The sequence below is a fragment of the Notamacropus eugenii genome, chromosome 2 (assembly GCF_028372415.1).
Source record: "Notamacropus eugenii isolate mMacEug1 chromosome 2, mMacEug1.pri_v2, whole genome shotgun sequence".
Taxonomy (NCBI): Eukaryota; Metazoa; Chordata; class Mammalia; order Diprotodontia; family Macropodidae; genus Notamacropus; species Notamacropus eugenii.
Window position 1 is genome coordinate 467,374,526 of NC_092873.1, and position 22,011 is coordinate 467,396,536.

The following is a 22,011-nucleotide window of genomic DNA, read 5'->3' on the forward strand; positions in this document are numbered from 1 at the left end:
TACAATCAGGTATGTTCCTGGTTTAGGGGACTCAGGATTATTTCTATAGATTTTCATGGTCTTTATTATATGCTATCTTTATTCCCTGTCAAAGCTATAGAGAACTGAAATCATAAGAAACTTTTAAAAATGACATTACTTTTTATTCAGGTTTCCAAAAATTTAAGATTGAAAAGGTGAATGTCAACCATATTCATTATTAATGACAACAGCTAACACTTATGAAGTGCTTTAAGGTTTACAAAAGCTTTACACCCATCATTTCATCCGATTACAAAACAGAATGTTCCACTTTACTTTTACAAATCAACCAGTTAACTAACAAGCACTGCAGTAAATGCTTACTATTGCTAGATGAGGCAGCTACGTGGCTCAGTGGATAGAGTATGGAGCCTGGAATGAGGAAGATCTGAGTTCAATTCCAGCTGTAGACACTAACTAGCTGTGTGACCCTAGCGACAACTCACTTAACCTCTTTTTGCCTTAATCCAATGGAGAAGGAAATGGCAAATCACCCCAATATCTTGGCCAAGGAAACCTCCATGGATGGTGTTGGTGTGCTTTGTGACCAGAGGTTGGGATGTAACTGGATAACGTGTCAGGTCTGTGCTAAGTGAGAGAAACAGAAAGAGGGGCAAAAATATGGACACTTCTCTCAAAGATCTTACATTCTAATGGTGGAGACAACATGCAAATAGCTATGATTATTTATGACATGTCATGTGAATGGAAAGCAACAGAAGGCGGGAGAATGAGACACACATGCTCTTTGAGATGACTAAGTAAACCTAAATTCTAAATTAATAAGAACATATTACTCTTTCTCGGTAATTGTAATGCCATTTCTTCAACAGTAAAAATACTTCTTAACAGAGTTTAGTGATCTATTTTTAAAGAAATATGTAATAACAATCCTATTTCGAAAGGAACTGTGAAGGTCCTACTAAAGGAATTAATCTGCTTCATGAATATCTAATATTACATACTAGGAATACCTATTTTCTTCTCTATGAAGAAATATATCATTCCTGAGTAACATGACTAACAAAATCAAGGATTAGACATTTTCTTCAGTCACTATTAATTCTCAAAAAAACCCAAAGGAGGGATTATAAATCATAGGCAGAACAATGAAGCTAAATCCACAGGACAAGAAATTAATGAGTCTTACCAAGGTAATCGCTTATGAAACAACAGTTGAGAATGCTAATCTATAATGCCCTCTCTTAACAGCCCTTGCCTTACCCGCTTCAATATTTCAAAATGGAACATAAATCAACCCAGAGGTATATGCTTTGGGATCTCACTAAAGGATTTCCTTTCTGCTCTCGAGACTGTCAGAACACCCACCTAGACCCTTCTAGCATCCTGCTGCAAACACTAGCAAGTCCATGGTCAAACAATAAAGGAAAGGTAACTCCTGTAGTGTCTCTGCAGTAGAAAGAGTGATAAGTGAATGAAATAGGTGGAAAAAGGGGGAAGGAAAGAAATGACAGAATGAAAGTCAGAGGTCTGCCACCTAATGGGGGCAGGGTCCCAATAAGGAACATTCCCACTTTAGAAATTGTATTCTATAACGGGAAAGGGGTACCATACGATAGGACTAATACTGAAGGAGTTGGTATACAGGTAGATTATTTCCTCTGAGAGAATGCTGGGTTTCCATGAACAACATCCTGCCCCAGTAAAAGGAAATTGTTGAATTCCTAGGGGCAACTGGACGACCAGAAAGGTGAATACAAATCCACCTCTGGACCCTGAGAATTAATTACATGCTCAATTGGAAAGAGAATAATCTTGAAGAGAGCAGGAACAGAACTGGATGATAGGATTTGGGACAGAGGGAAATTTTCGTCTCTAGTGTCATTAGGTAATGATTCTAGCTGCATTAGATCCCTCATAAAGGGGTACTTCTGAGTGTGAAGTACAACAGAAAAAAAGGGGCAATATTGAGCAAGGCAATAACGCAAAAATTGGCTAGAAGAAGGTACTCAACCTTAATACTTCCAAAGCTAAATTCCATGAGAAAGAAACAGGTTAAAGAAGGAATAAATAAACATTCATACCATGAATCAAAGAATAAAAGTCAGAATATACATAATGAAAAGGAATTTATGAAGAGAACAAGGTAAAGAAATCCTTTTTAGAAAAAGACAAAAAAAAGAAAAAAGCTAACAAGTAAAAGAAGTTGAAGGGGAATATTCTCATATGGAGGAAAACATTTAAATAAACCATTTAACTGAGAAAGGAAAAGAGGGGAAGAACTGGATTATAAGTAAAGAAATCCTTAGAAAAAGACAGAAGAAAACAAACAAAAGAAGTTGTAGTGAAGGATAGGAGGTAAAGAGGGGATTTAAAATAAACCATGTAACTGAGAAGGGGGGGTGGGAAGGAGGAAAAGAGGGGAAGAATTAGATTACTAAATGAATAAAGAAAAAGAAATTGATTCATTAAGTAAAACTAGAGAAAGGGCTAAGAAAGGGGAAGAGGCATACTGAGGTTGGGAACAAGAAAGCCTAGAAGAAAGGGAATGCCTCAAAGTAGATTAAGACAAAATAATTGTAGGTTCAAAGAACTGACTTCAATGAAGAACAACAAAAAATTCTAACAGAAAAAAATTAGGAGATACACAAATGGAAGAAAATATAAAACTTTATAACATTAAATGTAACTAGATTAAAAAATGAGAAGAGCAGCTTGAATAAGAAAATAAAATTCTACTATCTGTTGCTTACTAGAAACACATTTAAACAGCAAAAACATACGTGAAAATAAAAATGAGACCCTTCAATAAAATTTACTATGGATCAGTTGAATAAACAAACAAGACAGGAATTATAATCATTGTAATCAGACAAAGCAAAAGCAACTCAAGACCAAGACAGAACTTCAATGTTGAATTCATAAAGGAAAACTTGACCACAAGAAGGCAAAGACAGTAAGACAATAACTGGAGACTTGATGTTTATTTCTCAGTGACAAATTTAACATAAAGATAAGTAAAAGGCAAAATAAAAAAATTGAACTTACTAGAGAAATTAGAGTTAAAAGACTTACAGTAATTTCTTAAAGGTTCATTATAGAAAATGGTCTTTCTTAATGCCAAAACTTAGTTTTGCAAATACTGATCATGTATCAAGATAGGTACTGCAAATAAATATAACATGATAGAAATGCTTCATGCCACTTTTAAAGATTATAAAGTGATAAAAATAGTAATCAATACAGAAAGCACAAACAAATACATGGATCTAGATGAAGACAATAATAAAACTAAATAAATAATAAATCAAAGAATAGATTTTAGAAACAATAACTATATTAAAGAAGATGATAATGAAATAACATCCCAAAATTTATGAAATGTAGCTAAAGTGATCCTTACAGGAAAGATACATACATTAACAAAACATAAAAGGGGATGATTAATCAACTGAATATGTATTTTAAAAGAATTAGAAGCCAAAACAATAATCTCAAAATAAGCACAAAAGAGAAAATCTCAGAAAGGAAAGAAATAAAATAAAATTAAAAAAGACTATAAACTGATAAATAGTCTTTGAAAAGACTAACAAAACTGATAAATCTTCAGTCAACCATATTTTTAAAAGGCAGAAAATAAAATCAACAAAATAGCCAATGAATAAAGTGAAATAACAACAAAACCCAAAGAAATAAATAGAATTATTAGAACTTGCTATGCACAGTTACATCCCAATGAAACAGGGAACACAAAAGACAGAATTACCCTCAAAACAATAAAATACTTCATCCAGCATAACACAAAGTAGAAATCTAAAATGATCAATTGCAGAAAAAGAAATAGAACTACCTATAAAGCAACTACCTGGTCCTGATGGAGCTAGAGGACAATTTTATTAAAATTTCAAAGAACAATTAATAAGAACCCTACACAAGTTATTCTCAAAAATTTAGAAAACACTCTTACAAATTCATTTTATGAGACAAAACAATAATAACTATGAAAATCATACAGTAAAAATTAGTAAATTTTTTCCTCTGTTTATCAGCTTACCCAGTTTGGCTGCGCCATCTGGTGGGTATTCAGGAAACTGACCCTCAGAGGGGACACTCACAGTTCTCCTTAGGCATCTTCCTTTGGTAGAATCTGTCTGTTGCTCCTGTCCCCCCTCCACCGGAATCTACGTAAAACACAAAAAAAGACACTCAGTGGTGGGGATCATGTTTAACTACATCATAACTGAATAAAATTAGTCAGAAACTGAATAAAAACTAGTCAGAAAGAGTAGTAGAAAAAAATGTAGAATGGTTTAAAAAGTAAGACTATGCAACAAAGTGGTTTCCTTTTTCAGAGGTTTATGTAGGAAGAATCAGTATTACGCATAAGGAAAATTAAGCATGTAAATACATATAGACAGACAGACAGACAGACACACACAAACACACACACACACGCTCTTTTACCCAATGGCCTATAAATATTCAGAAATGTTAAAAAAAAAAAAAAAAAAAGATAATTTTCCAGAAAAAAAAAAAACCCAGCATTTCCAAAACAATATATTTTAGTGAGAAGAGTGGTCATCTTTGCTTCACTCCCATATCTACTGAGAAATGGAGGTTCTCCTATCCATTGTATGTCATATCTTCATGACATTAAAAATGGTATATTTATAATTTAAAGAGTTTTAAGCATAAATGAATGTACTTTATCAAGGGCCCTTACTGCATCTATTGAGATATTCACATGGTTTTGGATGTCTGGTTTTTAATATGGATATTTATGTTATTTTCTTGATGTCAAACCATTCTTGCTCCCCTGATATAAATCCAACTTGATTATAACAAATGATTTCTTGGATAAACCACTGTAGTCTGTTTAATAAGATTTTGTTTAAAATCTGTAAGTCAATATTCATTAATGATATCGGTCTATAATTTTCCTTCTATGTTTTATCCTTCTTTAGTTTAGGTATTAGGACTATATTTGTGTCATAAAAGGATTCTGGTAGGGTGCTCTCTTTCTAAATTTTATAGAATTCTCCTTGGAATCCATCAAAACCAGTAGGGTTTTTTTGGGGGGGTGGGGGGGTTGAGGACTGGTAGGGATAGTTCCCTTAAAATTAGCTCTATTTCCTTTTCTGAGATTGGATTAAGATATCTACTTGGTCTTCTGACAGTTTGTATATTTTATATTTTGAGGGTACTCCTATTTCTTTTTTGTTACCACATAACTAGGTATAATAGGTACTGATTATTGGTTATATTTCTTCTGGTTTTACTGTGGTTTCACTTTGCTCATTTATTATTTTATTAAGCTATTTGTTCACTTCTTTTTATTTAGAATGGTTAAAGTTTTTATTAGTCTTTCCAAAGAACCAGCTTGTAAGTTTTATTTATTATTTTTAGAGTTTTTTGGTTTCCAGTTTATTTCTCCTCTAATTTTTAATATCTATTTGTTTATGCTTATTTTATGTTTGTTATTTGTTGGCGTTCCAATTATTTTAAATGCCTACTTAATTATTTCTCTCTTTTTCTATTTTTAATGAAGGTTTATAAGTATGTAATTTTTCCCAGTGAGAACATCAGTTGCAATTGCCAAATTTTGGTGCATTTTTTTATCGTTATAATTTTCTTTCATTTTCACTTACTGTTTCTATGATTTGTTCCCCACTTTCATGGAAATTTCACATAGTGCTTAAAGGTTTGTGAAACATCCTATATACAATACCAACTGACAATGGAGAGTAGCTCCTGTTTCTGGATGATAATGTACTTGATTGTATCAAGCCACGGAACACTGTAAGATCTCACCAAAGAGATATACAATTATTCAAACAAATGAAAGATTAGTCTAGCCATCAACACTGGAAAGCCAAAGCAGTTCAAGAGCACATACTGCCCATAATATGACAAATAGTCAAGAATGCAAACCAACAAGTTGTTCTGTCAGTACATTTTTGTAATATAAGTATTGCATAAGGACAATGAGCTGGACCTAGAATAGAAAGAAGAGATAAAGCAGGAACAAGTAGGAGCGAAATGATCTCAATCTTCTTGCAACCATAAAAGTCCCATTTTTAATATCAGCTACACTGCTGCCTGATTCCATGAATATCACAATATAAAAGTACTACAACATTTAAAAAAATCAAAATTGACCTGAAAGGCAATGGGAAAATATATCATAGATTTAGATAACTTTCAGCATATTACCTGTGGCAACTTAGTCAGAAATTGTATAAAGAAACATTATTAAGAAAGTAGAGGTAGGCCAAGAAAGAGAGGATAACAGAAGGACAGAGTAATACAAACAGATAGGGAGGGAGATGTGTGTGTGTTTTCAACTAACTGGCAAGACTACTATTTTGACCTCAGTTCAGTCACTTGACTAGGGCAGCTAGGTGGCACAATAGTTAGAATGCCTCACCTGGAGTCAGGAAGAGTCATCTTTGGGAGTTCAAATCTGTTCTCAGAGACTTACCAGCTGTGTGACCCTGGGTATGTCATTTAATGCTGTTTGCCTCAGTTTCCTCATCTGTAAAATGAGCTGGAGAAGGAAATGGCAAACCACTCCAGTATCTTTGCCAAGAAAACCCCCAAATGGAGTCATGATGAGTCAGATATGACTCAAAAGACTGAATATTCATGAAATTTTAAAAACATTTAGAAATATTTAAAAAATATTTTCTACCAGATAAAATATGCCCCAAATATATAACTGAAAATAGCTAAGAAATATTGCCTGACAGTGTGATTATAAATGATAGTGCCAGTTGTTTTTCCATTTCTATATTTTCTGTCAACATTATCTGTTTTAATTCTGATAATATGCTCCCAACATTGTCCCCTGTATTTAACAAGACTTATTGCCTTTTACTATTGTCTTTGTTCAAGCTGCTGTAGGTATTATGGATCTATGCTATTCTGGTTTTTTGTGCTTTAGCATTTTTTTTTTGAGGAAGTCAGTTTTTTATGAATTTGGTAAAAAGAGATCTCTAATTCCATTCTTCCTTTTCTGAGAAACTGAAAGCCCAAATAGCAAAAGATTTTGCAAGTTGTCATTAGAGGAAAGTGGCAAGCCTCTGATAAAATTATATTTTTCATTAAATCAGAAAAAAGATAATTATATCATTTTAATTTGGGATTGTAGGAGACTACCTTTTATCAAGAGATTTAGAACTGAATACTATGAGAAATATTTAAGAAAAATCTTGCTTAAGAAAAATCAAATATTCAAATAATTAAAAATGCTTTCTAATTTATAAGTCCTATATCACAACAAATTTCAACACTTTAGGATATTAATCTTACAAAAAGTTCTACTCCAATGCTTCATCATGTAGAGGACACCCTGGGCTTCTGAAGGCTCAATTTCTTGCTAAATTCGTTCAATCAGGGCTCCTGAAAACAAACTTTGTGCTTTCTCAGGGCCAGTCCTGCTAAATACATAAAGATTCATCACCAGTAATCTAATCACTCAATGATAAGTTTCTCTGGACACAGAAATCCATGAAACAAAGAAATACAAAATGACTTTCAATCCTGAGTAGCCCCCTACCACTTCTGTAGAGAATAACAAAATGATAGAAAATGGGAATAAAGGTGCTAACACACCATTTTTAGACCACAGATAAATATTTACTTCCTTAATCAAATTCTAAATGTGAGATTCTTAACCAATGATCAAGTTGACATAATGCCATAGAAACTGACTCATATAAAAATAGTCTGCTATAAATGCAAATGCAAGATAAAAGGATGTTGTAGCTAAAATGGAAAATTCACATCCTCCCTGGAGAAACAGAAGCTGGTGGAGTTGGGTTATCTTGTGTCCAAAAAAAAGTAGAATAATTTCATAAGATACCTGCTCATCTTGTACTGTCTTATTGGGCACCAAAAGGTCACTATGCAAACAGTTGCTGTTTAGTCTCCAGTACCTATTGTAAGGGATGAAGAGGGAGAAATATTCTACAAAGAACTCATTGAAACCCTTCAAATGTTATCAAAATAGTCCTTGGTACTTGGTGACTTTAATGCACAGGTAAAGACAGAAAACAAAAAATATATTGGAAAATATGACCCAGAGTAAATGAAAGGAGCTAAAGATTTGCAGAACATACAGAAACTTTGTGCCTATCTATCATGAATATTTCCAAAACACAGGCATTTCTTAATATATCTCCCTATACGCTGAATGTTCCCTTAAGACACCGCAACAGATAAAACCAATGAACAAAATGATATCTCACTGCCTTTGTAATACTAAAGGAAAGAATTATTTTTTTATTATCTGTACTCTGGGTCTAAGATGGATCACTGCAATTAATCTGGACATGAGCTGCCTTCTACTGTCATTTTCCTTTACATTATTTGAGTCAAGATCATACTGTTTTCTTGATTCTGATTGGCATATAAAATAGAGCACTGGACTTGGAAGTCTTGGGTATCCAAATTCAAATTCTGCCTCAGACAATAACCCTGAGCAAGTCACAACTTCTATCTGCCTCAGTTTCCACAACTGTAAAATGGGGATAATAATAGCAAATTGAGGTTTTTTTTTACATGGCCAATACAAAAATTTTATTTTGCCTTAATATACAAATTTATAACTGGACATTATTTTTCTTTTTCAATTTAATTAAAAAAAACAAACAAAACATGATACACCTGAGAAGCATTCATCTAGCTTAAAGATTTCCGGCAAGAAAAAACTCCAGTACCTTCCATGGCAGCCATTTCCACTTTTGTATAATTCTAATTGATAGGACCTATTTTCTTACATCCAAGCATGGCTTCTTTCCAACTTTCATCCTTTGGTCCTAGTTTTGCCCACTGATACTGTACAGAACAAACCTAATCTCTTTTCTACATGACAAACTAAGTTGCAGCTCCCCTTCACCCACTCAGACTTTTCTTCTTCAAAATAAACACCACCAGCTCCTCCAAGTCAATCTTCACGTGGCATTATCATGAAGTCCATCTAGTTGCCGTCCTCTGGACCACCTCTAGATCAGAACTGTCTGAGCTTTGTGGCTGCAACATTCAAGTGCTGCCTGAACCAAATTAAAATGCAATTAGAAAATATCAAACAAAATATGTAAAAATAAAATGTTAATGTGTGGTTTTCTAAGTTAATATGCAGCTCACAAGCTTAGTGGCCCTATTTCTATTTGATTTTGACACTACTGTTCTAGTTTATCAATGTCTTTCCTAAAATGTGCTTTCCACAATTTTGTTTGACTGTAGCAGACAACTTTTTCTTACCTCCTTATTCTTGGAAGCTATGCATCTTGATGCAATATCATATCATATTTAATTTACGATGAGTTCTGAGTTTCAGTAATATCTCCAGTTTATTTTCACAGGGACTACTATCTCACCAAGCCTTCCCTATCTTACACTTGTTAGGCTACTTTTTAGAACCCAATTATAGGACCTGACATTTATCTCTATTAAACTTCATCTTATTCAATTTATCTCACTATTCTAACCTGTCAAGATATTTAAAACCCTAATGCCATCATTTAGCATACCAGCTATTCCATCCAGCTTTGTGCCTTCAATAAATTTGATAAGGCTGACACTTATGCCCTTATCTAAATCACCGATAAAAATCTTAAGAAGGGGAGGGACAAATCAACCTCTTTCCAGTGATGGAAATACATCATCAACGACCATTCTTTCAATCTGGTCATTCAAACAGTTCCAAATCGATCTGATTGTACTGTTGTCCACCTTATATTTCCCCATACCTCTGCCCACCCCCCACCAAAAAAGTCCAAACTAATTATCAGCTGTCTTGTTAAACCTACGTAAACTCCATGTACGACTTACCTCTAATCTACTAGGTTGTGCCTTGTTAAAAAAAAAAAATTAAGTTAGTCTTGTATAACTTATTCTTGATGAGGTCATGATGACATTCTAGTATTCTCTTCTTATTCCTGTGATACCTTTCACATTCTATATGATTTTTGAAAGATGACAAAGGATCAGAAATCACATTCTCCAGGTCATCCAGGACCACTTCTCTGGTCTAGACAACTTGAACTCATAATTTATTTCTAAGTTGTGCTCTTTTGCCTTACTGCTAGCCATGCCTGGTCAAACTCCAATTCTAGACTGCTCTCGCCACCTGCCTCCTTCCCTTCCACTCGCTCCTGAACAGTGATGAAGAAATACTATGTTGATGGTATTTCCTAAAAATTTATATCATCTAATCTCATGTGGCTTTCACTGGAGGAAGACTGTGGTTTTTATTCTTTTCTAATTGATTCTCTAGGGGCAGCTAGGTGGCCAGGTGGCTAGAACGCTGGTTCTGAAGCCATAAAAACTTCTCTTTCTGAGTTCAAATCTGGCCTCACACACTTACTGTCTAACTCTAAACAAGTCACTTGATCATGTTTGCTTCAGTTTCCTCATCTGTAAAATAAGCTGGAGAAGGAAATGGCAAACTACTTCAATATCTTTGCCAAGTAAATCCAAATGGAGTTATGAAGAGTTGGACATGACTGAAAAACAACACAGCAACAAAAACTGATTCTCTAATGCATTCCTCACAATAGCTAAATCAAACCTTTTCTCTCCTCAAGCTTCTTCTATGACCCCTCCAACTACCCTCTCAGGAGAAGATCACACCTCATACTTTACTTAAAAGTAAATCCAGTCACTACCCCCCTCCCCGCCCCACCCCTCCCCCCTGCCATTCCACATCTCAAAACCTCTTAGTATGAAACCATTCTTCCACCAGTCTCTGTTTAAGAGGTGGTTTTTTTCATCAAGGCCAAGCCCTTTGACCTACCTTTGATTCTATTTCCTTCCATCTCCTTGAGTAGACTGCCTCAAAAATCCTCCTCCACCCCCCTCTAATCTTCCATCTCTCCTAATATACTGGCTCCTTTCCCTTGACTAAAAATACACTCAGATATAAAATCAAGTCAATCAACCAATGAGCATACACTCATTAATTTTCTACTAAGTGTAAGGTTCTAGGATAAGTACCAAGGATACAAAGACAAAAATAAAAGGTCCTTGTTTTTAAGGAGTTTACATTATGTCAAGGAAGACAAGATATACATACGATACAAAGTAGCTTTAAAGACATGAGCAGTGGGGGCTTAGCAAAAGCTTTGTGTAGCAGGCAGTGGCTGAGCAAAGTCACTGAGCAAAGCCGAAGTAAGGGATTCTACAAGGCAAAAGGGAGGAGGGGGTCCATTCCAGCCAAGAGAGACAACATAAGGTAGGAGGATGGGAAATGAAGCAACACTTGGGGGAAGTTTGACCCTATGATTCCCTCAAGCTATTGTCTAGATCCTCCCATTATCAGCTAGACTCCTACAAAAACTCAAATGAACAAACATTTAAGTGCACTAAGCATGGGGAATACAAAAGGAAGGCAAAAAGAAGTCCTTGTTCTCAAGGACTTCAGTGGGGATATGACATGCCAATCATTTTTTACAAACAAGATACAGACAGTATAAACTAGAGAGAATCTGGAGAGGGAAGGTACTAGAATTCAGGGGATTCTTCTTGTAGAAGATGAGATTTTATCTGGGACTTGAAAAAAACCAGGGAAGTCAAGGAGATAGAGATGGCAGAGAACACTGTAGGCATGGAGGGCAGCTGCTGAAAAGAAACAGCTGGGAGATGGACTGTTTTCTTCAAGGAAAAGCAAAGAGGCCAGTGTCACTGGGTCACAGGTTACCAATGGGAAAGAGTCAGGTGGAAGACTGGAAGAGAAAGAGAGGATGAGGGGATGAGGGAACAAGATTATGAAGGGCTTTGACCATCAGAGGATTTTGTATTTGGTCCTGGAAGTGACAGGAAGTCAATGAAGTTTATTGAACGTGGGAGTGACATGGTCTGACCTGCGCTTTATGAAGATCACTTTAAGAACTGAATGCAACATGGACTGGAATTGGGGAGAGACTTGTGGCAGGCAGACGAACCAGCACGCTACTGCTATATTTGTGGGGTGAGAAGACAAGGGATTGCACCTGGGGATGTGGTAGCATCAGACAAGAGAAGAGCAAATGCATTAGAGAATTTACAAAAGTTGAATCAATAGGACTTGAAAACAAAATGTCTACGTGGGGTGGAAGTATGGAGCCAAAGATAACACCGAGGTTGGAAGCCTGGGCAACTGAAACAATGATGGTGCCCTTATCAGTAACTGGAAAAGTTAGGAAGAAGAGAGGCCTGAAGAAAACAATGAGTTCAGTTTGGAGCATGTTGAGTTTAAGGTGTCAATATTCATTACTTCCACTTCCTTTATGCTCACTCAGTTATCAGTCCCTTACAATCTGACTTCAACCCTCAACTAAAACTTTTCTCCAAAGTCACCAATGAGATCTTAATTGCCAGTGGTTTTTTGTCAATCCTCCTCATTCTTGATTTCTTTGCCACATTTAGCACTGTTTTCTACCCTCTTCTTCTGATAAGATACTTGGGTTTTCATGACACTGTTATCTCTTGATTCTACTCTTACTTGTCTGATTAATCCTTGCCAGTTTCCTTTGCTAGTTCTTTATCCATATCCTGTACATCACCTGTGGGTATACCCCAAGTGTCTGCCTTCAGCTCCCAACTTTGTTTATACAAATAACTCAGATGTAAATATCCAGTTCTACTTTCTCTCCTGAGCTACAACCACATTATCACCAACTTCCTACTGGTCATTTAGAACTGGATTACCCTAGACATCTCAAACCCAATATGTTGAAAATGAAACTTTTCTTTCCCCCAAAACACTTCCCTATTCTAAAATTCCTTATTTCTTTTTTCTTTTTGCCAAGGGTAGCATCAGCCTTCAAACCATCCATGTTAAAAAACCATGAAGTCATAGTCAACTCCTTACTTTCCCTCAGCAACAATACTCAATCAGTTGCCAAATCTTATTGATTCCACTACCACTACAGCATGTCTCTCATCCATATACATTTTACTACTCATTTGGATGGCCACTATCTTAGTTCAGGTCTTTGTCACCTCTCACCTTTGACTACTGAAGTACCCTCTTGACTGATTTTCCTGCCTCATCTTTTCCTTCTCCAATTCATCCTCCACCCAGCCAGTCACATTCCCAAAGCATAGGTATCATGTCACTCCTTCGTGCAAGACGTTCTAATATCGGCCTCTAGGATCAATAAAACCTCTTCTGCTTCACATTCAAGTTCCTTCCAACCTTCCTACTTCCTACCTATGCAGCATTCTATCTCTCATTTCCATGCCTTACTAGGATTGCTCCCTCCTCACCTCCATCTCTTAGAATCGCTAGCTTCCTTTAAAGCCCAGTCTAGCACCATTCTTACTAACCTCATGTAGGGAAGAGACTATTTAATTTTGATCTCTGTATTTCCAGAGGCTGGCAGTGTGCCTGGCACAAAGGAGACACTTTACCAAGGCTTACTGGTTGATGGACTGATAAAAGGCAGCGCAGTGCTCTCTTATAATCTCTTTACTTTTTCTGGGCAGCAACTTCCTATTAGGGATCTGATCTCAGTCTGTCCTTTTAAAATTCAAATATTATTCTCTATTACCAAAAACAAAAAGAGAAGTAAAATATGATTTGAGTAGCTCTCCCTTTTGTCCACCACCCATTATCATCATCCTATGTTCCCTGCCCCTTCCAAAATTCTCTGTTTTTGCCCAAAATAGCTAAAATCAAACAAAACTACTTTGTGGTGCCTTTCGCCAACCTCTACTCATCTGGAGCATTAGAGCTCCTGACAAAACTCTTACAGAATCATGGCATTTCCGTATTTATCATGTTATCATTCTTTGCTTCTATCCTACATATCTTTTTAAAATCAGGACTAGTCAATGAGTTCCTTCTGCATCCAGATCCATCTCTTTGTACAATCACATGCTTTTTCTATTCATCAAAATTATGTTTTTTCCTTGGCATCTTCAGAATTTCATTCTTGGAAACATCTCATTACACTTGTGTTAACTTTTCTTGGAAATTTTTAGTCCATGGGATTCCACACCTATACTTCTTCATATCCCTCAGAAATCTGTTCTTCCGAAATCCTAATTTTTAAAAAGAGGTAAATAAGTGAAGTCAAAATAGGGTTCATATGCTGGTAGACCAGGAAGGGATCAAAGCAACAGAGGCCAAGAGGAGAACAAAGGACACCTTCAGAAATCAAGCAGTGGGAAAAGTAGGTCAAGAGAATGAGAGCAGAGAAGGGATTTTCCAGAGTTCAACAGGTGATTCTGAGTGTCACTGTACATTGCAGCTAGTTTTTTGGACTTCAATATTTCCACAAATAAGGCAGATAGCCAGTGTAAGCTGAAACCCATATATCTATGTTTTAGCTCACACAAGGTAAGGTATAAAGTCTAACCTGAAATACCTGGGGAATATGAGTACGGAGATAAGGGAAGAGAGAAAATAAATAAACACAAATCACAATCACCAGAGAGGCAAGAAGATGACAAGATCTCTGGAGAACCTAGATATATCTATGATTTAGCCACAAAAAACCACCCATGGCTAGATGAGATGACCTTCAGACCATGCAGGAGGAAAGAGATGGATGTGTCACTGAGAAAAACCCACCTAATCCAGTGGACAAGATCTCACTACTTCTCCTACCTTGATACCAGAACAGGTACTATTTTATTCTACACGATGGGGCTTTTATAGAGATGGTAAATGTCTCTAGGAGGCAGTATGAGAAAGTTAACTTAGAATTAGCCATGTCAGGGGCAAAAAGGGTAGAAAAAGATTGTCTACTATGTTTGGATTTTCATCTGAGTGTAAACATTGTCCTTTAAAGCAAGATGCATATTCCAAATATCAGTTATTGTTTTCTATGCATGTAACAGGGTAAGGGTCAATTTGTTTTCAGCAGGAGCTTCCCACTTAGCAGTTATAAAATTCCAAACAGAAGCAGTTTATAGTAATAGAAAATGAATCAAATTTATCCTTGTCAAGATGACCTGCAGATCAGGGGAGAGAAATACATAAATCCAGATTTCTTTTTGCCTTTTTAAACTGGCTGGACCATGCCAGATATTTCAGTCCTTCTAATTCTTTTAACTCTAATCTGATTGGCTATGCATCCCTTTATCTTTCAAGGAGAAAGTAGGATTCAGAAATCTCAACACTCCCCTCTCCCCACCTCAACCCCCACACTATCTTTGGACTGGGATGGTGCCAGGCCAGCTGGGGCCTTTCCTGGCATTCAGGCAGTGAAGCATATTTTATCACACATGGGCAATGTCTATTTGGCTCAATCTGTTAAGCCAATGAGTCATTTCTCAAGGTGATAATCTTGGCAGGCTCTTCTTTATGTATACTGCCTGGATTTACTCTTCTGCTATATTCACAAATTGATAATTGGTGTATTTAACACTCCTCCCATGTATACACCCCAAACAGACTTTTTTCCATTTCTAACAGGAAACATGCAGTGTAAGAGAGCATTAAAAGATGCCACATACTGACTTAATACCCGAGTGGTGCTACAGACTAATATAATCCTCCCACATTCCAACTGTATGCCAAGCTAAAGATTCGTTTTAAATTCTCACAGAACCCTCTTAATTGATCTAACACAGTAATAAGCACCCCATGATTATTTGATTAGGGCTTAAAACAGTTGTTAGACCATTTTAGCTGGAAATTTTTTAACTCTTTATTTCAAGGGATTCCAAACTGTGCAAACACAAAATCTTAGAGTGAGATTTCTATTTCTGATGACATCCACAGGTATGTGAGAAGAAGAGGGCTGACAGCCTGTCCTGGAACCTCTGCCTAAAGGAAGTCAGCCAGGATTTTTAGAAAAACCATCGGAACCTAAACCTGTCATTCCAGCAGCAGCTGCAGCAATAGCTTCATATGCTGCTTTGCCAAAAGAGACTTAACCCACTTTTCCAAATACAGAAAGGACAGAATGGACCCTTTTCTGTCAATTCTTCAATACTCTTCAATTTTTTTTTCAATTCACTTTTATTACTTGGCCCACATTTGTTTGTGCTGTTCTTATATGTCCTTACTTTAAATACCAAGTTGGAGGACATTAAGGCTTCCACTCCTGAGCAAACAGAGCCACAGAACTAAAGGGAACCTCAGAGATCATTTGTCTCTAACCCTTACTTTCACAAGACCACCCTCTACAACTTAACCTCTGTCTGCCTCAGTTTATTCAGCTACAAAAACCTATTTCACAGGATGGTTATGAGGATCAAATGAGGTATTTGTAAAAGTGTTCAGCACAGTGTCTGGCACACAGTAGGTGCCATATAAATGCTTATTCCCTTCCTTTTCCTTTTCTTACAGCATGCCTGAGAAGTGTAGCTTCTATCCTAAACATGAAGAGCTCTCCTAAGAAGTAATCTGCTACTTCCCTAGGCAGCCCATCGCACTTTGGGAACACTCAGACGGTCAGAACCTTTTCCTTCCTTTGAAACTATACCTGCTGAATAAAGACTGAAGTATTCTTCTTTACTTTATTTTTCTTGAGTGTTTTTTTTGGGGGGGATCTATATTTTCTTTCACAAACATGACTATTATGGATATGTTTTGCATGATTACACATGTACAACCTTTATTGAATTGTTTGCCTTCTCAACTGGAAGGGTAGGGGGAAGGAGGAAGGGAGAGAATTTGGAACTCACAGTTTTAAAAACAAATGTTAAAAATTGTTTTTACATATAACTGGGGAAAAATAAAACACTAAAAAAAAACCCCAAAAGAAAAAAACTACACCTGCCTCATTTGCACTCCCACCTTTGAATCAGAGCTCTCCATCGTTAGAGGGCAGACAGGACAACTCCAATCTTCTTCTACAAGTACTGAAACAGCCATCCCATTTTCCTTAAGACTTCTCTTCTCTAGCTAAGAAAACCAAGTTCCTACAACTCATTTTTATATCGCATATTTTTCACTCTTCTCACCTTGGTAGTTCATCTCTAGATGTACTGAGGTTATCATTAACTCTCCAAAAATGTGATAGCCTAACCCTAAAAACTGAACCTAATTCAGGTGTGGTTTGACTAACACAGAGCAGAGAAGTGTTCTGACCTTCCTCTTTCTCGATTTACTTCCTGCAGCCTCAAAACACAATCCTTTTCTTGATTGCTTTATTGCATTGTCCCCTTATATTGAGATTATAATCTCAAAAGCATCTGGGGGCTTCAACTGGTTAACTTTTGTCTAGCTACCCCTTTCCTTATCTTGTATTGATAGAACTGTTTTTAAAATGCATCTTACAAGTTATCTATTTCAACTGCTGAGTTTTTCTGAATACTCGCTCTGTTCCCCAATGTGTTAGCTATTTTTCTTAGCTTTGTGTCATATGAAAATTTGATAAACATACTCTCCATGCCTTCATCTAAGTCACTCAAAGAAAGTTTTAGGGGATATGACAATTTCCTGAAGGATTCCACTAGAGATCTCATTCCAAGTTGACATGGGTCTGTGGATAACTATGCTTTGTAGCTAGTCATTCAAACAGTGCCAAACCAAATCAACCTCCAACCCAAGGCCTTTCTTCATTCCCCCAAATGACCTGGAAATTTCTTTGTTTATATTTTGTACTTATTTACCTCAACATATGTTGTTTCCCTCAATGAGAATGTAAGTACCTGGAAGTTGGAAATGTTTCATTTTTTTGTCTCTCTATCCTTTTTTATCCAGCATAGGTGACCAGACTAGGGAGGTCCTTTTTTGACAACTTAAGTGTTTTCTGTCTCGCTTGTTTATGAGGACAGCCATCATTTGCTGAAATTCAGGCGTATTCCTGTCTATCATCATTTTATCTAACATCAAGGAACTAAGCTCCGCTAGGTAGCTAGATCAGTCAGTGGATTCAGCATAGAAAATATAGTCAGGAAGATTCATCTGACATTCTTGACTACCTTTTCAGTGATTATTACTTCCCTTTCTCAAATGTTATCAAACTATACCTTAAATAATGCATTATAGAATTCAACAAGAAATGCAAATCAAGCTCATCAGCCTAGAATCTAAAGAGTCCCTCCTATTAACCTTCCCCTTCTTCTAAACTCAGTACTTTCATATATTTCTAATATTATGGTATATCTCCTTTTATGTAAGAATGTCAGTTTCTTTCAGCATCCCAGGACATAGCTCATATGGTTAACTGAGTTTACTAAGGATAACTAAAGTTTTTTTCTGAGCACTTCCTCACTAATCTTTGTCACAGGGGGCAGAGCCAAGATGGTGGAGTGGAAAGAAGGACCTACACTAGCTCTCCCACCAAAGCCCATAAAATACCTGTAAAAAATGACTCTAAACAAATTCTAAAGCAGCAGAAGTCACAAAACAATAGAGTGAAAAAGATTTCCAGCTCAAGACAGCCTGGAAGGCCAATAGGAAGGGTCTATAGCACCAGGCTCAGAGAGGAGCACAGCCCTGCTTTGGCCACGCAGCGCTGGCTGGGACAGGAATGGAGCAGGCAGAATCTGGGCAGCAGCTGCAATTCCCGGATTCCTCAACCCACAAACTCAAAAGACAACTTCAAAGGTCAGTGAGAAAGCACTTTCACCTGGATGAGAAGGGAATGTGGCTTGGCCCTGGCCCTGCCCCAGGGTGACAGTAGTTGCTGAGACAGCAGCATCCATTTTAGGAGCCCTCAGCCTAAAGACCCTGGAGGAAATCAAGTGGCTGTTCTAGATCCCAGCCCTGAGTGGCGATCCCAAGGTGAGGAAGAGCGCTGGTGGAGGCTCTAGAGAGGGAATCCTACTCGCAGATCCTGGGCAGAAAAGCTTGTGGTTGCTCCCAAACCAGTACGCAAGACAGAAGAGGAGTAAGCTCCTCTCCCTTAATTACGTGACCTTGGAGGAACTGAGAACTTACAAGTCCCTAGAGTATACCCTCCACTTGACAAAGGATTCAAAAGTCAAGTAACAGACTAGGAAAATGCCCAAAAAAGGGGAAAAAACAGGAGGTTACTTTCTTGTTGAACAGGCCCCACCCTTTCACAAGAAACCAAAGTCAAGGCTTCTGCATCCAAAACCTTCAAAATAAATACACAATGGTCTCAGGTCATGGAAGAGCTCAAAAAAGATTTTGAAAATCAAATAAGAGAAGTGGAGGAAACATTGGGAAGAGAAATGAGAACAATTCAAGACAATCATGAAAAGGGAGTCAATAGCTTGCTAAAGGAGACCCAAAAACATGCTCAAGAAAATAACACTTTTAAAAATAGATTGACTCTAATGGCAAAAGAGGTCCAAAAAGTCAATGAAGTGAAGAATGCTTTAAAAAGCACAATTAGCCAAATGGAAAAGGAGGTTCAAAAGCTCACTGAAGAAAACAGTTCTTTAAAAATTAGAATGGAACAGAAGGAAGCTAATGACTTTATGAGAAACCAAGAAATTACAAAACCAAACCAAAAGAATGAAAAAATAGAAGATAATGTGAAACATCTCATTGGAAAGACAAATGACCTGGAAAAAGATCCAGGAGAGACAATTTAAAAATTATGGAACTACCTGAAAGCCATGATCAAAAAAAGAGCCTAGACATCATCTTTCATGAAATTATCAAGGAAAACTGCCCTGATGTTCTAGAACCAGAGGGCAAAATAAATATTGAAAGAATCCATCAATCACCTCCTGAAAGAGATCCAAAGAGAAACTCCTAGGAATATTGTAGCTTAATTCCAGAGTTCCCAGGTCAAGGAGAAAATATTGTAAGCACCTAGAAAGACAAGGAATCGAAGGGCTTGGAATATGATATTCCAGAAGTCAAAGGAACTAGGATTAAAACCAAGAATCATCTACTCAGCAAAACTGAGTATAATACTTCAGGGGAAAAAATGGTCATTCAATGAAACAGGGGACTTTCAAGCATTTTTGATGAAAAGACCAGAGCTGAATAGAAAATATGACTTTCAAACACAAGAATCAAGAGAAGCATGAAAAGGTAAACAGGAAAGAAATCACAAGGGACATACTAAGGTTGAACTGTTTACATTCCTACATGTAAAGATAATATTTGTAACTCTTGAGACTTTTCTCAGTATTTGGGTAGTTGGGAGGGATTATATACACATAGACAGAAGGCACAGGGTGAGTTGAATAGGAAGGGATGATATCTAAAAAAATAAAATTAAGAGGTGAGAGAGGAACATATTAGGAGGTGACAGGGAGAAGTGGAATGGGGCAAATTATGTCTCATAAAAGAGTCAAGAAAAAGCTTTTCCAATGGAGGGGAAAAGGGGGAAGGTGAGAGGGAAAAGGTGATGCTTACTCACATCACATTTGGCTTAAGGAGGGAATAACATGCACACTCAATTTGGTATGAAAATCTATCTTACACTACAGGAAAGTAGGGGAGAAGGGGATAAGTGAGGTGTAGGGGAGATGATAGAAGGGAGGGCAAATGGGAGGAGGGAGCAATTAGAAGTAAACACTTTTGGGGAAGGACAAGGTCAAAAGAGAGAACAGAATAAATGGGGGCAGGATAGGATGGAGGGAAATATAGTTGGTCTTTCACAACATGACTATTATGGAAGTCTTTTGCATAACTACACATATATAGCCTATATTGAATTGCATGTCCTCTCAGTGGGGATGGGTGGGGAGGGAGGAAGAGAGAGAAGCTGGAACTCAAAGTTTTAGGAATGAATGTTGACAACTGTCTTTGCATGCAACTGGGAAATAAGAAATACAAGGTAATGGGGTATAGAAATCTATCTTGCCCTATACGAAAAGAGAGAAGATGGGGATAAGGGAAGGGAAGGGTGTGATAGAAGGGAGGGCAGATTGGGGAAAAGGGTAATTAGGATGCACGGTGTCCTGGGGTGGAGGGAGAGGAGAGATGGGGAGAAAATTTGGAACTCAAAATCTTGTGGAAATGAATGTTGAAAACTAAAAATAAAGATTAAAAAAATAAAAGAATGATGCTAAACATTTAAAAAAAAACAACCTGATATAGCACAAAATAAAGAGGGGTAGTAAAGAAAAGGAATTCCTCCCCCCCCCCAATTTATGTTATAGACCTATAAGAACCTTGGGGAAATGGGTAGTTAGAAACTATTAAGTTTCACAGTAAGAATGTCCAGTACTTGAAGTCACCTCACTACATAAGAGGAAATTCCTCAGTGTGGTATAACAGAAAGAACATGGACTTGGAGTCAGAGGAACCAGATTCAAATGGAACCTCTGTTACTTTGTATCTGTGTAAGCACAGAAAGGTTATCTGCCACTGAGGACCATAGTTCTCTCATCTATAAAAGGAGGGGGTTGGATTAGATGGCTCATGAGGTCTCTGCCAGATTTAAATCTATTATCCTTTGACTTTATCTCTAATTTAATTAAAACATAGTTTCAGATACCTAGGGACCAAATTTTCTAACATTTGTAAGATTTGTAAAGAAAGATTTTTAAGAATCTGTATTATCAAACGTTTTGTTTCTTCCTTAGCTTATCTGTCTTCAGGCTCATTCTTATGAGGTAGGGCAGAAAGGAGTGTCAGTCCATTTTAAGGCTTCTCAGCAGCTCTTAGAAAAGGAAAGAGCTAAAGGAATAAGCTCTATAATATTAATTAGGTCATGTTATTTATAGGTGAAAGGGACTCAAGTTTTCAGCTAGCCAATTACCCACATTTTATAGGAGGGAACTGAGGCCCTCAGAAGTGGAGGAAACGGCCGAAGGTCATAGCAACTAAGTAGCAGGGTCAACATTCCAACTTAAGTCGGTCAAATCCTCATGCAGTGTGCTTTCAACTAAAATAGTTTGATTAAAATCAAGATTTAGTATTATAACTAAAAACTACTAAAATATACTAAAAAATCACTTTCCTCAACTGCTATAGATAATAATGGAAAGTTTCTTATACTAATATTTATTCAGAATATTTGCTGCAGAACTGCATATTGTACAGAAACAGCTGCATGAGTGTTTGAATAGAAAAGTATTAGTGGAAATGTAGATAAAATAATGGTGGGAAATTAAGGGATTTATTCCTAACAGGAAAAAATCCAGCTGGGGGGAAAAAAACTAAACTAGAAATACTGTCTCACAGAATTCACTAGCCTGGGAATTTTACGTAGG

At 36.8% G+C, this 22,011-nt stretch overlaps 1 protein-coding gene across 8 annotated transcripts in view; it reads right to left on the reverse strand.

The window, feature by feature from the left end:
- RASAL2 (RAS protein activator like 2) overlaps positions 1–22,011 on the reverse strand; it is a 358,420-nt gene that overhangs the window by 152,650 nt on the left and 183,759 nt on the right. For all 8 annotated transcript variants that reach the window (XM_072648552.1, XM_072648551.1, XM_072648550.1 and 5 more), the window contains exon 3: positions 4,037–4,163. In XM_072648552.1, coding sequence (XP_072504653.1) covers positions 4,037–4,163 — 127 coding nt within the window. The remainder of the gene's footprint in view (positions 1–4,036; positions 4,164–22,011) is intronic.